General features: G+C 32.1%; 2 protein-coding genes and 1 pseudogene across 3 annotated transcripts; all 3 read right to left on the minus strand.

Moving 5' to 3' along the window:
* Positions 1–1687: 1687 nt before the first annotated feature.
* LOC147381421 (glutathione S-transferase U17-like) lies at positions 1688–4034 on the minus strand (annotated as a pseudogene). The gene is made up of 2 exons (XR_015174577.1): positions 3658–4034; positions 1688–2164 (listed from the first exon to the last, which is right to left on the minus strand). The product of XR_015174577.1 is annotated as a glutathione S-transferase U17-like (transcript).
* A 5828-nt stretch (positions 4035–9862) lies between these two features.
* LOC147381422 (glutathione S-transferase U17-like) lies at positions 9863–11870 on the minus strand. Its single transcript, XM_086430425.1, is given in 2 exon segments — positions 9863–10275; positions 11402–11870. Coding segments are annotated over 2 exon segments (669 nt in total). The 5' UTR covers positions 11720–11870; the 3' UTR covers positions 9863–9924.
* A 5582-nt stretch (positions 11871–17452) lies between these two features.
* LOC147381423 (uncharacterized) lies at positions 17453–19369 on the minus strand. The gene is made up of 2 exons (XM_086430422.1): positions 18224–19369; positions 17453–18106 (listed from the first exon to the last, which is right to left on the minus strand). The coding sequence occupies exons 1-2, from the start codon at positions 19367–19369 to the stop codon at positions 17453–17455; spliced, it is 1800 nt and encodes a 599-aa protein (XP_086286548.1).
* Between the last annotated feature and the right edge of the window lie 6 nt (positions 19370–19375).

The raw sequence follows: 19375 nt of genomic DNA on the forward strand, positions 1-19375 counted from the left end.
GACCCTATTTTCTAGCTCAAGTTAGTCGTTGATCCCTAACGAAGATAAATCGTTTGACTACTATAGATTGTAAATGATCATTTTGGAAGCCATTTTCATTGTACTTCTGTGATATGCATGTGTCCTCAATCAATTTAATTATCTATAAATCATCTTCGGAAAAAACTACCGATTAATCTTATCGGCATTTATTACCCCTATAATGGATGACAAAAATAGTAATTATATGTTTTAATTTTCATTTGAAATAAATTAAAATAAATTTGCAAGTATATCGAAAGATAGTAAATCATAAAGTAGTAAATATGCAGGAATACTGTCCCACGATTACCATCCTAATTGCATCACATATTCTATTGTACAGTGCTAAAAAATACTTTAAACTTTGAAATTCCTCGACACAATCACATACAGCAGAGAATCTCATTTTCGATTTTAAACAATTAAAATTTTCATTCTCGATTTCAAATTTAAACTTAAATATTTTATTTTTTAATAGATTATCACTCAATGAAAATACACTTTCAAAATAGGGCGTCTTAACAATTTTAAAATTGAATACTCTACGAAAATTATTATAAAAATCAATTTGTTCCAAATTTATTTATTTTTTATTTCACAATATTAAAATATCAAAGAAAAAATAAAAAAATTTATTTTTTAATTCAATGCATAAAATTTGATTTTTTTAAATCATAACAAATTTAAAAATAACTATCAAAATTAAAATAAAATATATTTAATTGAAAATATATACTATGAATTTTAAATTATAAGTTGCCTACATTCACAGCTGGATTTTACGCGTCCCTACGATATTAAAATAATTTTTCTAATTAATGTACTCGATAATTCGACAAAATATTCTAATGACTAAATAGATCTCAACGTCATGGGTATTTTCTTATTCAATGTCAGATGTTAATTCAATTTGAAATATGTTTAAATTTTAATCGAAGATAATGTACACGAACTCACTATCAAAATCCACTCATCTCAGTTTCTATTTCTCTTTATCAGTACGAATGAACATCAACTTATATTATAATATATATAATAATATAATATATTTTATTATAATATATAAAAAGAATACACCTAGGTATCTAATCAGTTAACAGATTTATAAATTATAATATATTATAATATTATATTATATTATACAATAATGTAATAAAATATAATATATAATATAATAATAATTTTATTTATCTTAATTACATCTCACCCCTTAAACCAATTCCTCTTATGTAAATAATTACACTTAAACCCAATTTTTATATATAAAAAAATTATTTTAATATTTTAATAATATAAAAATAATAATTAAATACTATATTATTTTTTATATATTTTTCTTCCCCATCATGTTTGTTACTTTAAACCAATTCAAATTGTGCATTTTGGATTTTCGAAATTCCCATTTACCAAAAGACCCTTTATGCCTAAGTTTTTTTCATAAAATTAGTATTTTCATAACTTATCCTATTAAATTCGGATTTAAACATGTTGACAGTCTAAACTATGTTTTTCGATGATTTTGAACTTAATGGTAATGTCCATTTTGCTAAAAGAGTTTCACATAAAATTTTAAATTTTATCTACTTTAACTAAATGTTCTAATTTTTTACTCATAATCATGGTAAGATTCTTCAAATTGTACATTTTATTTAACAAATACTCCTTCTAAAAAATTATTATTTTATATCAACAATAACACAATTTATTTTTAATATTTTTTAAAAACTAAATAGGAAAATAGGTCAATGTAATTAACTTAATTCCTCGATATACGTAATAAAATTTCATGGGTTTACATTGATATGATAGAAAAACTTAGCAAATTCCAACAACTTGTCAGTCTCGGGCATCACTTCTTTCACAACATCATTAGCACAAAAGCGCTCTGCCCAACCAACAAGACAAGGGATCTTCTCCTCATCAAGAAACTTCAAGCCCACTATCTTCTCGCACACCTTGAGCCATGCCAAGAAGCACCCAAGTGTGATATCAACATACCCAATTGTTCTCCACCGAAGAAATTCTTACCTTTGCTAAGAGTCTTGAAGGCTTCTTCCAACACTTCATTCGCAACAATCATTTCTTTGGCCGCCTCTACCTTGTCTTTTGTTCCTCTAACGATGTCTAACAAAGGAGTGAGCCACTACCAACAACAAAAACCAACTTATTAAGTTATACAATTTGTTCAAATTATTTTCCAGCATGCAAAGGTAGTTTTGTAAAGTAGGGATGCCATTCAATATACGTAAGTTCATATGATTGGGGGATCTCTGATTTTTGTGAGCAAAATTTTTTTCCCTCTCCGACCTCCATGTTTTGGCGAATATTTGAGATGCCCACAAAACTGATGACAAACTTCTTGACCTTAGTCTATTCACGGGAAAAACACAATGAACAAATTACCCTCATCTTCATAATACGTTTAGTAAAAAAACTCTTGATTTTTTTGCCCAAAATTCCATATAAGGTAAAATTTTATTTTATGCTTTCTTGAACCTTAGGATCCCATTTCCTTTAACCTTCAAACCTCAAAGGAGTTTGGGCAACTAACATTAGACGAGAGATTATAGACAAAGGCATTAAGATCATTTATAGTGTCTTCCAAAGAAGACTAGAGTCAATGGGGTATGTCATCAGTTTGAAAAGATAAAGGTGTATCTCAAATAATTCACCCAAATGTAAACGGGTATGTCTAAATCTGTAAACCCAATTATTTAAGCATTGATAAGAAAGTAATTGGACTGTCTTTATATTTTGTTGAAGTCAATTAAATATGGAAAACACTAACATTTAATATTTCATGGGGACATAAACATTTTACAACACTTTTTTTTAATACTAATAATACATCTATCCATTTTGTCTTTTAATGAAAAAGACAAAGGTATATTAGTTTTTTTACATAATAAACATTTATTTACGTAATAAATATTTGTCTCTCAAATAATAAGTGTTAAGGACATTTAATTTTTATAATTAAATGTCTTACTTGCAATAAATGATTTGACAATTAATGTAAATAAACATTTATTGTGTAAAAGACCAAATGAATAAGGGTATTATTGGGAAAAATAATGTTCGAGAATGCTAACATCCTCCTAATGTTTTGGTAGTTAGCATTCTCCATTAAATATACATTAATGTTGGAGTAACAAAAACACGCAAGGGCAGAGTTGGTGGGGGCAATTGCCCCCACAGAACTTTGAGACACCCCTATATTTTCAACTAATTACATGCCCCATTTGTCCCCACTCCATCACCTCTCTCTTCCTCAATTTTTTGTTGATGACATTGCATTTCTCATATACTAATTGGAAATGATTTAAATATCATTTTCTTCAATTTCTAACCAAAAACCTCTGAATTTGTCCCTAAAACCATTCTTCTTCAAGTTCTCTAGCGATACAACTAACCATAGTTTGCCCCTACTACAAGAAAATCCTGGCTTTGCCCCTAGAAACGGGGACATAGTTGTTACACAAATGATGTGGTGGCGTGCATACAACTGTAGATGCTTTTTACTTGTATCTCGCAGAAAATCATCTACGGTTATGTGCGTGCCACCACGTCATTGTGTCACAACTGTGTCCCCCTTTGTGTCACCCCGACACAAATTTTAGTTAAATATATACAAACCTTGTCTTCTATGTAGGCAGCCCAAAATCGAGCAATGGCACGATCATAGGGATCAGAAGGGAGGATAGATGGTCCAGAGGTCCAGACCTCATCGATGTATTGGACTATTATGAGGGACTCGCATATGGGTTTGTCTCCATGGATGAGTACTGGAACCTTCTTGTATACTGGATTTGATTTTAGGAGAAGATCACTTTTGGCTCCGAATTTCTCTTCAAGAAACTCGTATTCAACTGATTTGATGTTCAATGCGATACAAGGCCTCATCACGAATGGACTTGGCCATCCTCCCAATATCTTCACATCGTTCTCTCCCATGGCTCTACTCTTTTAGCTCTGTTTTTTCTCTTTAGTTGAGAGACTTGAGACTTAAGTTTTGAGGGAGGTTAGTGGTACTATAAATATACAGGAGGGATAGGTGTGAACCCAATCTAAAATAGATGTCGTCATATCGAGAGATTGTTGAATTTTCTTACTTGAATATATTTTTTTTAACTACTAAAGGACGTTGGAAACTGTCCAACTTTGTCTAATGAACGTTGGAAATTGGTTAACATTTCCTAGAGATTGTTTGGCTTAAAATCTGTTTCCATCTCAGCCGTTCCACTAGAATATTCCTTTTGTAGAAGAAGATGTAAAATAATTGTTGGGTCAAATATATGATGTGTGGCCTGACATCACATATAATCCATGTAGACGACTATGTGGACTTTTCTACAAGTGGTTTAGATGGGAAGAGAAAAACAAAGGTTACATGGGTTTTGTTAACTTGAGCCCCACTGCACCCGTTAAAATGCATATTTTTTAAAATAATATAATGTAGATTAGAAGAAATTTAGTCATAAAATCATATTTTATTAAAATTGAAAATATTAATTATTTTAATTAAAATATACAAAATCCTAATAGGCTAGATCGACTTTTATTGAATCAGTTGAAATATTCACCAATCGTGTCATCAATTTGAAAACAAAAGGAGGCATCTCAAAAATCATAAAATGCAAGATCATGTTACTGGTCAACAGTCATCATAAATATTTGATGAGAATTGCTAGAAGTCCAAGGGCATGCCACTAGTTTGAAAATATAAGGGGATATCTCTAATATTCACAAAATGTTGGGTCAAGCTAAAATCCCACTTTTCTCTCTGTTCCTACCTCAAGCTCACGTTGAAGAGAGTAATAGCTGCACTCCTACCAAAGAGAGTGGAGGCCGGCATTCCTCATATTTGAAGTCTCGATCTAGAATGATGCCCTGTTCCTATAGCAACAAATGAAGTCGACATGGCACATTTTGGTTGGATTTAAAAGACTAGGGTTGCATCCACGACTTGTTTTATACACCAACCAAATATTGTCATGTAGACATCGTTCCTATAGAATAGGAATGGGACACGGTTTATTCTTTGAAGCAATTAATAAAAATAATGATTGAGGTCTTGTAAACATAATGAAAAGACTCATATAACATATGGTGTGGTGTCCCGTTCTTATTCTGTAAGAATGGTGTCTACGTGTCATGTGTTTAATTGGAGTTTAAAAGACATCGGACTCTTAATCAAGCCGTTTTTCTAGTTGCACATAGCACTCTGTTTGATGTCAAATAAATACATGCCATGTAGACACAGTGTCTAATAAAGGTTGACGGAATAGATTTCATTCTTTTGAAGGGGGAGAACCAAGGGTTTTTCGCAAAAGATGGGATCCATCTTTTGAACAAAGATTTGTTGTTTTGAAATTTATGTGCTAAGTTGATGAACCAATGGCATAATGCCACGTGTATTAAAAATATAAGAGTGATTGGTAAGTGGAGAGAAAATTTTGAGTATGAGATCCTTGGAATCAGAATCGACCGTACAAATACTCTATACCCATCAGATATCCATTAATTAAGATAGATAATATTTTTTTATTGAGAAAAAAGAAGATAATTATCTAATGTAATAGAAAATTATTTATAAATGTAATAATTTAACTTCTAATTCCTTAATCGAAAATTAAGATCAACAATAATTTTTCAAGCAAATCAAAATTTTTGAGAATGAAATCATAAAAAATTATGGCACGGCTCATTTATTTGTTGTTGAAACTGTGCAATATAATTGGAAATTAATGGATACTCACCTAGAGAAAAGATAAAAACTAAACACTTCATCAGATAATCAGGTAATTGGGTATCGATTGACACCCTTACCTAAATGTGAAGGGTGCGGTGTTTTGAGTCACATGAAATATAAATGCTAGATCATTTACTATCACCTAAGACTTTTAGGTGACAAATGCTTAGAATACATCAACCAACACAGATAATACTACTCATAAAATGCATAAAATACATCAAATGAACTAAAATAAATAAAAAATAACTATGCAAACATGATCTAATACGTTTAAATATGTATAAATGTACTGAAGCAATCGATCTATCAAAGATCGCATGGATTTTCTACAAAATTATTGCATGACTAGAAGGTAGAAGGGAATGCAACCTACTTCGAGCTATTTTCTACTGTTCAACGAAGTCTAAGGATCACCTCCGATCGATCTCAAAAAAATTTCTCCAACGAAAATCAACATTTTTAGCGTTCATGCGTAACCCTTGGCGAGAGGAACAACTTTCCTTCTTGCAACAAAACTCGGATCGTTCTCGTTTAACGTAGATTTGAGTTAAATCTCGAGAAAAAAAATTAATTTGTTTGGAGAGGAGAATAAGAAAAATAAGATTTTTCTAATTAATGACTGATATTTATAACTTACGTTAGGACATACGCATCATTTCGAGAATTGTTTTTTTCGAATGTCAATTTGGACATTGTTATACTTTATTTCGGGTGATTTTTTGACATGAATTAAATGGTATGATCGAATTTATCAAATTATATCTCTAAAGTGTCGTTTATCAATTTGGTAATTACTTGATGCGAAACTCGAAGATTTAATAACTTTTTTGATTGACTTCTGATTAAGTCGTGCTTACAGGTTAAAGTACGTTTATCGACCCTTTTGAATTTATTGGTGAAGTTAATTTTCTTCAAATATTAAAAATTAAGGATCTATATTGTTGAATTAACGTAAAAAACTTAAAATTCTTCCTCGAGATACATATTACGATTTTCAGGTCATTATAATTGAAAAAATATATGAAATCCCTATTATTCTAAATTAATTGGTTGCATTCAGAAAGAGCTATAGATTAATCTTATAGGCATTCATTACCTTTATAATAGATGACAAAAATAATAATTATATATATATATATATATATATATATATATATATATATATATATATATATATATATATTATCTATATATATATATATATATATATAAATTCATTTAAATAAATTTGTAAATATATCGAAAGGTAATAAATCATAAAGCAGTAAACATGCAGTTACACCATCCCATGGTTATCATCCTAATTGCATTACATATTCTATTACACAATGCTAAAAAGTACTCTAAACTTTCAAATTCCTCAACACAAGCAGATACAGTCGAGAATCTTATTCTCGATTCTAAACAATCAAGACTTTCATTTTTTATTTCAAATTTAAATTTAAATATTTTATTTTTTAATAGATTATCACTCAATGAAAATACACTTTCAAAATAGGGCATCTTAACAATTTTAAAATTGATTACTCTATAAAAATTGATTACTATGAAAGTCAATTTGTTAAGAAAATTGATTTTCTTATTATACTCGCCCAAATTCATTTATTTTTTATTTCACTATATTAAAATATCAGAGAAAATATATAAAATAAATTATTCTATAATTCAATTGATTTTTTAAATCATAAAAAATTTAAAATTAATTATCAAAATTGAAATAAAATATATTTCATTTAAAACTATATTACGAATTTGAAATTATAAGTTTTCTACCATCGCTGTTGGATTTTATGTGTCCCTACGACATTAAAATAATTTTTTTAGCTAATGTCTTCTGTGATTCGACAAAATATTCCAATGACTAAGTAGATCTCGATGTCGTGAATATTTTGTTCTTCAGTATTGGATATCAATTCACATCCGAGACATGTTTAAATCTAAATCGAAGGTAACGTACACAAACCCACTATCAAAATCCACTCGTTTCGATTTCTATTTCTCTCTCGCAGTACGAATGAACATCAGCTTATATTATAATATATAATAATATATAATAATATTAATAATATATTATAATATATAAAAGGAATATGCTTGGGTATCTAATTTGTTAACACATTGTAAATTATAATATATTCTAATATATATTATATTATACAATAATATAAATAAATATAATATAATAATAATTTTATTTATATTAATTACACCTCACTCTTTTAACTTTTTAAAAATTTTAATCAATCCCTTCTATGTAAATAATTAAACTTAAACCAAATTTTTATAAAAAAAATTATTTTAATATTTTAATAATATAAAAATAATAATTAAATAATATATTTTTTCATATAATTTTCTTTTCTTTGTTATGTTTGTTACATTAGACCAATTAAAATGGTGCATCTTGAATTTTAAAATTCTCATTGACCAAAATACCCCTTATGTCCTAAGTTTTTTTTTTATTTTATAAAATTAATATTATCATAATTTATTATATTAAATTCGGATTTAAGCATGCTGACAGTCTAAACTATGTTTTTCAATGATTTTGAACTTAATAACAACATCCATTTTACTAAAAGAGTTTCATATAAAAATTTAAAATTTATCTACTTTGACTACATATTCTAATTCTTCACTTATAATCATAGTAAGATTCCTCAAATTCTCCTTTTAGAAAATTATTATTTTAGATCGATAATAACATGATTTATTTTTAATATTTTTTAAAACTAAATAGAAAAATAGGCCAATATAATTTACTTAATTCCTCAATATACATAATAAAATTTCATGGCTTTACATTGATATGATAGAAAAACTTAGCAAATTCCAACAACTTATCGGTCTCGGGCATCACTTCCTTTACAACATCATTAGCACAAAAATGCTCGGCCCAGCCAACAAGACAATGGGTCTTCTCCTCATCAAGAAACTTCAAGCCCACAATCTTCTCGCACACCTTAAGCCATGCCAAGAAGCACCCAAGTGTGATGTCAATGTTCCCAATTCGTTCTCCACAGAAGAAATTCTTACCTTTGCTAAGTGTCTTGAAGGCTTCTTCCAACACTTCATTCCCAACAATCACTTATTTGGCCGCTTCTGCCTTGTCTCCTGTTCCTCTAACAATTGCTAACAAAGGAATGAGCCATTACCAACAACAAAAACCAACTTATTAAGTTACACAATTCATTCAAATTATTTTCCAACATGCAAGGGCAGTGTTGTAAAGCCATTCAATATGCGTAGGTTCATGTGATTGGGGGATCTCGGATTTTTGTGAGCAAAATTGTTTTCCCTCTCCGACCTCCATGTTTTGGCGAATATTTGAGATTTACACAAAACTGATGACATACTTCTTGACCTTAGTCTATTCTATGGGAAAAACACAATGAACAAAATACCCTCATCTTTATAATATATTTAGTAAAAAACCCTTGATTTTTTTGCCCAAAATTCCGTATAAGGTAAAATTTTATTTTATGCTTTCTTGAACCTTAGGATCCCATTTCCTTAAACCTTCAAGCCTTAAAGGAGATTGGGCAATTAGCATGAGATAAGAGATTAAAGACAAAGGCATTAAGATTATTTATAGTGTCTTCCAAAGAAGATTGGGGTCAAGGGGTATGTCATCAATTTGAAAACACAAAGAGGTATCTCAAATAATTCACCCAAACGTAAACAGGTATGTCTAAATCTGTAAATAACTCAATTATTTAAGCCTTGATAGGAAAGTATTTGGAGGGTCTTTGTATTTTGTTGAAGGATTTTGGACTTTTAATTGAAATCAACTTGAGATTTTTGAAAATTCCTAATGGGTTCGTGCAAGTTGGGGTGTCTACGCATTCTAAACTATGTTTTTCGATGCTTTTGAACTCAATGATAATGTTCATTTGACAAAAAAAAACTTCATATAAAATTTTGAATTTTATCTACTTTTACTAAATGTTCTAATTCTCCACTCATAATCATAGTAAGATTCCTCAAATTGTACATTTTATTTGTCAAATTCTCCTTTTAGAAAATCCTTATTTTAGATCGACAATAACATGATTTATTTTTAATATATTTTTTTTTACAACTAAATAGGAAAGTAGGTCAATATAGTTGACTTAATTCCTTGATATACAAAATAAAATTTCATGACATTACATAATATGATAGAAAGACTTAGCATGTTCTAACAATTTATTAGTCTCGGGCATCAATTCCTTCACAGCGTCATCAGCACAAAAACGCTTGGCCCAGCCGACAAGACAAGGGGTCTTCTCCTCATCAAGAAACTTCAGTCCCATAACCTTCTCGCACACCTTGAGCCATCCTAAAAAGCACCCAAGTGTGATGTCAACGTACCCAATTTGTTTTCCACCAAAGAAATCCTTGCCTTTGCTAAGAGTCTTGAAGGCTTCTTCCAGCACTTCATTCGCAGCAATCACTTGTTTGGCCGCCTCTACCCTGTCTATTGTTCTTTTAACGATCGCTATCAAAGGAGTGACCCACTACCAACAACAAAAACCAACTTATGAAGTTACACAATTCGTTCAAATATTTTCTAGCATGCAAGGGTAGTTTTTAAAATTTGGGATGCCATTCAATACATGTAAGTTCATGTGATTGGTGGATCTCGGATTTCTGTGAGAAAAAAAAAATCCCTTTCCAACCTCCATGTTTTGGTGAATATTTGAGATGCACACAAAACTGATGACATACTTCTTGACCTTAGTCTACTCTATGGGAATACACAATGAACAAAATACTCTCATCTTCATAATATATTTAGTACAAACCCTTTGATTTTTTTTGCCCAAAATTCCGTGTAAGGTAAAATTTTATTTTATGCTTTCTTGAACCTTAGGATTCGATTTCCAAAGAAGACTGGGGTCAAGGGGTATGTCATTAGTTTGAAAACACAAAGAGGTATTTCAAATAATTCACCCAAACGTAAACAGGTTTGTCTAAATCAATAAATAACTAAGTCATTTAAGCATAGATAAGAAAGTAATTTGAGGGTCTTTATATTTTGTTGAAGTTAATTAAATTTGAAAAATGCTAGCGTCTAAGATCTCATGGGGATGTTAACATTCTATGACACTTTTTTTATAATAATAATAATATTCCTATCTATGTTTTCTTTTAGTGAAAAAGACAAAAGTATGTTAATCTTTTTTACATTATAAATATTTATTCACCTAATAACTACCCATCTCTAACATAATAAGTACTAAGGACATTTAATTTTTAGAATTAAATACTTTACTTGTAATAAATGATTTGACAATTAATAGAAACAAACATTTATTATGTAAAAGACCATCAAATCTTTATTTTTCACTAAAAGACAAAATAAATAAGAGTATTATTAAAAAAAAATAAAAAGTGTTAGAGAATGCTAAAATCCTCCGAATGTTTTGGTAGTTAGCATTCTCCATTAATGTTAGAGTAACAGAAACGGGAACATGGTTGTGACACAAATGGCATGGTGGGACACACATAATTGTAGATGCTTTTTACTCATATCTCACAGAAAATCATCTATAGTTATGTGCGTGCCACCACGTCATTGTGTCACAACTGTGTCCCCCTTTATGTCACCCAATCACGAATTTTAGGTAAATAAATACAAACCTTGTCGTCTATGTAGGCAGCCCAAAATCGAGCAATGGCACGATCATAGGGATCAGAAGGGAGGATAGATGGTCCAGAGGTCTAGATCTCATCGATTTATTGGACTATTATGAGGGACTCACATATGGGTTTGTCTCCATGGATGAGTACTGGGATCTTCTTATATACTGGATTTGATTTGAGGAGAAGATCGCTTTTGGCTTCATATTTCTCTTCAAGAAACTCGTATTCAACCGATTTGATGTTGAATGCGATACGAGGCCTCATCACGAATGGACTCGCCCACTCTCCCAATATCTTCACATCGTTCTCTGCCATGGCTCTGGCTCTACTCTTTTAGCTCTGTTTTTTCTCTTTACTTGAGAGACTTAGGCCTTAAGTTTTGAGGGAGGTTAGTGGTACTATAAAATATGCAGGAGGGATAAGAATGAACCCAATCTAAAATATATGTGGTCATGTTGAGAGAATGTTGAATTATCATGCTTAAAAGAATTTTTTTCTTTAACTTCTAAAGTACGCTGGAAACCGTCCAACTATGTCTAATGAACGTTGGAAATTCGTTAACATTTCCTAGAGATTGTTTATCTAAAAATCTGTTTCCATCTCAGCCATTCCACTAGAATATTCCTTTTGTAGAAGAAGATATCAAATAATTGTTGGGTCAAGTATATGATGTGTGGCCTGACATCACATATAATCAATGTGAAGACTACGTGGACTTTTCTACAGTGGTTGAGATGGGAAGAGAAAAAAAAGGTAACATGGGTTTTGTTAACTTGTGCCCCACAGCATATGTTAAAATGCATTTAAATACCTTGGAAATAAGCTTTTGACAGTATTTATATATATATATATATATGGAAATGTTCAGCACCCTAAGTTTTACCACACACTTTAACAAACGTTTTTTGTCCTACATGGGTTAGAAGTTTTGGAATGGGCTGATTTTTGGTAAGGATGATCTCTATGATTAGAAGATCATCCTCTCCAAAAATTAGCCCATTCCGAAATGTTTAGCCCCATGTTTACACGTTGAAAAATCGTGGACCGTCCATTTTTTATAAACCAATTTTGATGGGGTTAGAAATTTTGGAATGAGCTGATTTTTGGTGAGGATGATCTCCTCACCATAGAGATCATCCTCACGAAAAATCAACCCATTCCAAAACTTCTAACCCATGTAAGACAAAACACGTTTGTTAAAGTGTGTGTGGTAAAACTTAAGGTGCTGAACGGGACCCATATATATATATATATATATATATATATATATATTATATATATATATAATATATATATATATATGGAAATGTTCAGCACCCTAAGTTTTACCACACACTTTAACAAACGTTTTTTGTCCTACATGGGTTAGAAGTTTTGGAATGAGCTTATTTTTGGTGAGGATGATCTCTATGATTAGAAGATCATCCTCCCCAAAAATCAGCCCATTCCGAAATGTTTAGCCCCATGTTTACACGTTGAAAAATCGTGGACCGTCCATTTTTTGTAAATCAATTTTGATGGGGTTAGAAGTTTTGGAATGAGCTGATTTTTGGTGAGGATGATCTCCTCACCATAGAGATCATCCTCACCAAAAATCAGCTCATTCCGAAACTTCTAACCCATGTAAACAAAACGCGTTTGTTAAAGTGTGTGGTAAAACTAAGGGTGCCGATCGGGACCCTATATATATATGGGGGGCGTTCAATGGCCAACTTTTTAGCAAACTTTTTGGCAAAACATTTTTCAAAACATGAGTTAGAGGTTTTGGAATGGGCTGATTTTTGGCAAGGATGATCTCTACAGTGAGGAGATCATCATCACCAAAAATCAGCCCATTCCAAAACTTCTAACCCCATCAAAAACAGTTTACAAAAAATGGACGGTCCACAATTTTTCAGCTGGTAAACATGGGTTAGAAGTTTTGGAATGGGCTGATTTTTGGTGAGGATAATCTACTCACCGTAGAGATCATCCTCACCAAAAATCAGCCTATTCCAAAACCTCTAACCCATGTTTTGAAAAATGTTTTGCCAAAAAGTTTGCTAAAAAGTTTGCCCTTGAACGCTACCCTATATATATATTATATATATATATTATTATATATATTATATATATATATATATATATATATGGGTCAGGTTCAAACGACAACCATTTCAACACACATATAGACAACGTGTTTTATCTTATATGGGCAAAAATGTTTGGAATGGGCTGATTTTTTGTGAGGATGATCTCTATGGTGAGGAGATCATCCTTGCCAAAAATCAGCTCATTATGAAACTTCTAGACCGTCCAATTTTTATTGAAAAATTATAGACCGTCCAATTTTTGTAAATCAATTTTGATGGGGTTACAAGTTTTGGAATGGGATGATTTTTTGCCAGGATGATCCCCTCATCACAGAGATCATCCTCACAAAAAATCAGCCCATTCCAAACATTTTTGCCCATATAAGACAAACACGTTGTCTATATGTGTGTCGCAGGAACCCGACCCTATATATATATATATATATATATATATATATATATATATATATATATATATATATATATATAATATAATATAGATAAAAAGATATTTAGTCATAAAATCATATTTTATTAAAATTTGAAATGTTAATTATTTTTATTAAAATATACAAAATCCTAGAGCTCAATCGACTTTTATTGAATAAGTTGAGATTTTCATCAGTCATGTCATCAACTTGAAAATAAAAAGGCATCTCAAAAATCATAAAATGCAAGATCATATGACTAGTTAACAGTCATCATAACTATTTGATGAGGATTGCTAGAAGTCGAAGGGCATGCTACTAGTTTGAAACTATAAGAGGATATCTCAGATTTTCACTAAATGTTGGGTCAAGCTAAAATCCCAGTTTTCTCTCTGTTTCTATCCTCGCGCTCACGATGAAGAGAATTATGGCCGCACTCCTACCATAGAGGGTGGAGGCCGGCATTCGTCATCCTCACTTCATACAGATTTTTAGGATCCATTTTAATCACTAAATATTTCCAAATTAAGGCTCTTGGTTCATTTCAAGTTGCTCAGCCTCAAAACTTAATTGAGCCAATTTGTAAACTTAGCAAATCATTTAGTAAATCTAGGAAATCGATGGAATAAACTCCGAAATGCATTTAGATACTCAAGAGAGAACTATGTTGCCGTATTTACTTAACTTACCATCATCCTCGACCGTAAAATGTAGAGAGTGCCTTGAGATTCACACTAAGGATTATGCTTTTTAAGATAATCCAATGGTCAAAACCAATATAAAGTGATTACTATAGATGGATAAGATGACGCTACCATTGACGCCGCCCCCTAATTGTTACTAGTCCCAATCCTCATGGAAAGGCAATTAGCCCAGTCATGATCATGGTGGTGATGGCGGTAGTGGTCCACCATATATTCCAAAAATCATGACTCGGTCCTGATACATGAACCTATAATCTGATGGTCTCAAACATTTATTTCTTAGACTTTTTCAGGACGGGGGAATAAGCATTTGATGTTTTTGAAGCATTTATTTCTTAAACTTTTTCTTGGAAATAAGCATTTGAGGTCATTTCTGATTTTTTTTTTTTTTTTTTGAGTAATGCTGGGATACAAAGGCTGGACATTGTAATTCTCACAATTCTGACGTCATTTTTTTTTTAATAGCCCACTGCACCCCCAAACTTATCTGATTCAATGCATTCTTTTACAAGAAGGGATGTAGTAATAAGAAATTTTTTTTTTTATTTTAACATAAGTATTTGCGAACCCTCAACTAAATATTCTTGAAACTTTGCCTTCCACATTCCATGAACTTCACCTTCAACCCTTATTTGCATAGCTCAAAATTATCCAGTAGTAATCAATATGCCTAAGAGGTGATGGGTCAAATCTTGGAAAAATTAGACAAAAAGACTTGGTTAGAGTTGTGGGTGCCAAAGAAAATTAGAAACAACGCTCAATGGGGAAGACTAGTGATAAAATCAACATAGGTAAGCTTAAAAGGCTCAATCGATCCAAGAATGGCCTAAATCATGTCCCTAATCAAGTGCAACCTAGGATTTCGCCTCGAGTAACAATCAAATAAGTTCTAGAGTTCATTGAGATCATGGATTACTTTCAAAAGCATAAACATTCTCCAAGTGTATCAAACAACAAGTGCATCAAGATTATAAACTCAATGTAAAAGAGTTCAAAATAGGATGAATTTCATCAGAGTTAAGCACACAGACAAGTTAAACCTCCATCATTTTCTAAGAATCATGTATGTACTAAATCAAAATCATTATCATTGGCTGCAGATTATCAAGCAAAAGTCATCACAAAATAAATAAATAAATAAATAAATAAATAAATATATATATATATATATATATATATATATATATATATATATATATATATATATATATATATATATATAATATATATATATATATATATATATATATATATATATATATATTTTAAGAATAGAAATTAAAACTAATTTAAACATGCCAACCTAAACTTAAACACATGAAAGCAAACACAAAAATCAAAGAAAAATTTTCAGAAAAATACTACTCACACCCCCAAACTTAGTTATTGCATTGTCCCCAATGTAATCAATTAGAATCAAAGGTAGGTGAAAGAACTTCCCTGAAATATTTATTGGCGGTCAGGAGTCATCAACATCATCCGCGCCATCTTCATTGTTATTATCATGCAGTCCTGGTGGTAGTGATGAAATGTTGAAGTTCGTGTTCTGTTACTTTGCACAATCGGTGGTTAAAAATCATGACTCCACAATAAGTAATAGTAACCCAATCACCCACAGTCGAAGTGACAAGTATAGCAGCTACACTCAATTATATCCAGCAAGCACCATGTATATCAATCAACCCCCAAACTTTTCAGCAACTTAACCTTCTCAACCTCTCTCATTGTCATTGAATTTTTCACAAACACTTGGCGTGCACAAAAATTTAATGATCTCCCCAAAATTTAGTAATACCAGTTACTGTCACAAAGGACCGTACATATTGCAGCACATAGTACTCCACCAATCAAACAATCCACACACCCATTCCAACATCAATCACTCCACCAATCACTCAACATCAATCACCAATCACCAATTAAATCCATCAAACACTCTCAAACAACCACAAGAGTAAGTAAAACTCGAATTTTTCAATCCAAATAATCAAATATTTATTCACAATACGCAACATAGATTAATTGAATGTAAGACTTACAGACAAAACCTGATGGTGCCCCACTTGATTTGGTCAAATTGGCAAAGAGAGTAGTTGGAATATCTATTGAAATTTGGTGAAATCGGGCTCACAGATTTGATCTCTCTTTTGACACCCTTGGATATTGAGAGGGAGATATAAAAATAATGCTGGAGAAGAGGAAGAGAGATGACGAGTTTTTCTTTCGTTGAGACACGAAGAGACTGTTGGTTGTGAAATTGGGTAACAATAGAAATAATAGGGCAAATATACCTCTTTTCTATGTGGGTACGAGTTCGGGCCGAGGCCTGTTAGAATATCATGCCGTGGCCCGCCTTTTTATGTTGCTGATCAGTTCTGTCACGGACTAATGCCTTGGCCTGAGAAGAGTTAAGCCATGGCATCCTTTTTAACATTTCTGATCAGTTCTGCCACGGACTAATGCCTTGGCCTGAAAAGAGTTAAGCCATGGCATCTTCAAACTGTAAGAACATGACCTGTTGTTTTCGTTAGATGCCACGGCTGTAAATGAATAGATGCCACGGCCTCTTCAATTTGTACTTCCATAGCCTTGCATCATGTTGCCAATGCCCTTGAATTGCTCAGAGACTCCCAACATGTTTCAACACAACATAATTAAATAAAATTAAGAAGAATTCTAAATATTTTAATAAAAGCAAACTAAATAAATTTTTTTTTTTTTTTGAAATAAAAAAAATAACGAAGAATAATGAAAATCAACATAAACGAAGAGAGAGTTTAGAGCACTTGGGTTGCCTCCCAAGAAGCGCTTGTTTTAAAGTCTTCAGCCTGACTTTCTCTGAAATCACGTCAAGTTTGCTAGAGTGGTGGTGAATTTTTGACGATCAATTCTCCACACATCATAGATCTCCACCTCCTTCATGATTGGGTTAAGTCGACGTTGGTACTTAATAAAAGGCTTATGATATTCCTCCATACGGATTTTCTGCATGCTGGTAGAAGGACAAATCCCCTTAATATCCGTTATGGACCATCCCAATGCTTTCTTGTAATCTCGCAACTCCCTTATATGGCTAGGAAGATACTTGAGCTCTAATGATGATGATTCTTGAGTTGACAACTTCAAATGAGAACATAATGGTGGTACTTCTAACAACTCAAATTCTGGTTTAGAATGAGAGAATTTTGGTGCAGCCTCCAAGTATTTTACCAACTCAAAATACTTAAAATCTTTCTCATTATAAGTATTAATGATTGCTAATTCAAGCTGGTTAAATGGGAATGTGTTTTCATGGTCATGTCGAACACATGTGTCCACTACATCAATTCTATAGCAATCTTCAGCCTCTTCAGTGGGAAACTTCGTAGCTTTGAAAACATTAAACGTCACCTCTTGATCTTGAACTCTCATAGTAAGCTCTCCCTTTTGCACATCAATAAGAGTTCTGCCTGTGGCTAAGAATGGTCTGCCAAGAATGATTGGAACATCCTTATCCTCCTCCATATCAAGAACAATAAAATCCACAGGGAATATAAATTTGTCAACCTTAACAAGCACATCTTCAATTTTTCCCCTTAGATACTTTAGTGATCTATCCGCTAACTGGAGTGTCACAGTAGTATGCCAAGCTTCTCCCAAGCCCAATTTTCGAAATATAGACAGCGGCATTAGATTAATACTAGCTCCCAAATCACACAAAGCTCTACCAGAGAATTTGTTACTTATTGTGCACGGTATAGTAAAGCTTCCTGGATCCTTAAGCTTTGCTGGAAGTTTCTTTTGAATGATAGTACTGCACTCTTCAGTCAAACCCACTGTTTCAAATTCACTCAATCGCCTCTTTTTAGTCAAAATATCTTTCAAAAACTTGGCATAACTTGGCATTTGCTCTAAAGCTTCAGCGAATGGGATATTAATATGCAACTTCTTGAAGATATTTAGAAACTTTGCAAACTGCTCGTCATGTTTTTGTTTCTTGAAACGTTGAGGAAATGGTGGGGGTGGGTTGTAATGAGTAATATTTTCTAAGCCCGGTTTGTTATGATCCTGGTTTGTAGTTTCTTTATCTTGCTCACCCTTCTCTTTAGAGACTGTTTCTTCTGCCACTAAAACATCTGGTTTCTTGACAACATCATTCAACTCTTTTCCACTCCTCAATGTGATAGCATTGCAGTACTCCTTACCATCTCTTTTTGGATTAGTCTCGGTATTGTTAGGCAAGGTTCCTGGAGGACGGTAGTTAATTGTTGAAGCAAACTGACCCAACTGAATCTCCATATTCCGGATAGAAGTTGCTTGGCTATGGAGTTGAGTTCTAGTCTCTTTCATGAACTGCTTAGTATCTGTCATGAACTGATTAGTGTTTGTTCCCATCTGATGTACTAGATCTTCCAAAGAAGGCTTCTTTTCTCTAGGGAGAGCTTGAGGATGATAACTCGGTTGAAACATGGGCTTTGCAGATGAAGAGGCCTCAACTTGATTATTATTACTCCATGAGAAATTCGGATGATTTTTCCAACCCGGATTGTAATAGTTAGAGTATGGGTTATTCTGCCTACTACCAACAAAATTGAGAGATTCTAGATTATTAGGGCACATATCTCCCGAATGATTGTCTCCACAAATCTCACATGTAACGGTAGGAGTTTGAATAGCATGAACTCCAAATGAATCAATTTTCTTAGATAGGGATGCCACTTGAGCAGTCAAAGCCGTAAGAATATCTAATTCATGCACTCCTGCTATTCTTCTTGGATTCATCCTCTC

Source organism: Akebia trifoliata, unplaced genomic scaffold (genome assembly GCF_017979445.1).
Source record: "Akebia trifoliata isolate Shusen 1 unplaced genomic scaffold, ASM1797944v1 Contig00502, whole genome shotgun sequence".
Lineage (NCBI taxonomy): Eukaryota > Viridiplantae > Streptophyta > Magnoliopsida > Ranunculales > Lardizabalaceae > Akebia > Akebia trifoliata.

Coding starts and splice junctions, on each gene's coding strand:
- LOC147381423 (XM_086430422.1), bottom strand. CDS start 19,369: ATGAATCCAAGAAGAATAGCAGGAGTGCATGAATTAGATATTCTTACG. Junction 18,107..18,223: donor GAGAAGCTTGGCATACTACT/GTGACACTCCAG, acceptor CTTGATATGGAG/GAGGATAAGGATGTTCCAAT.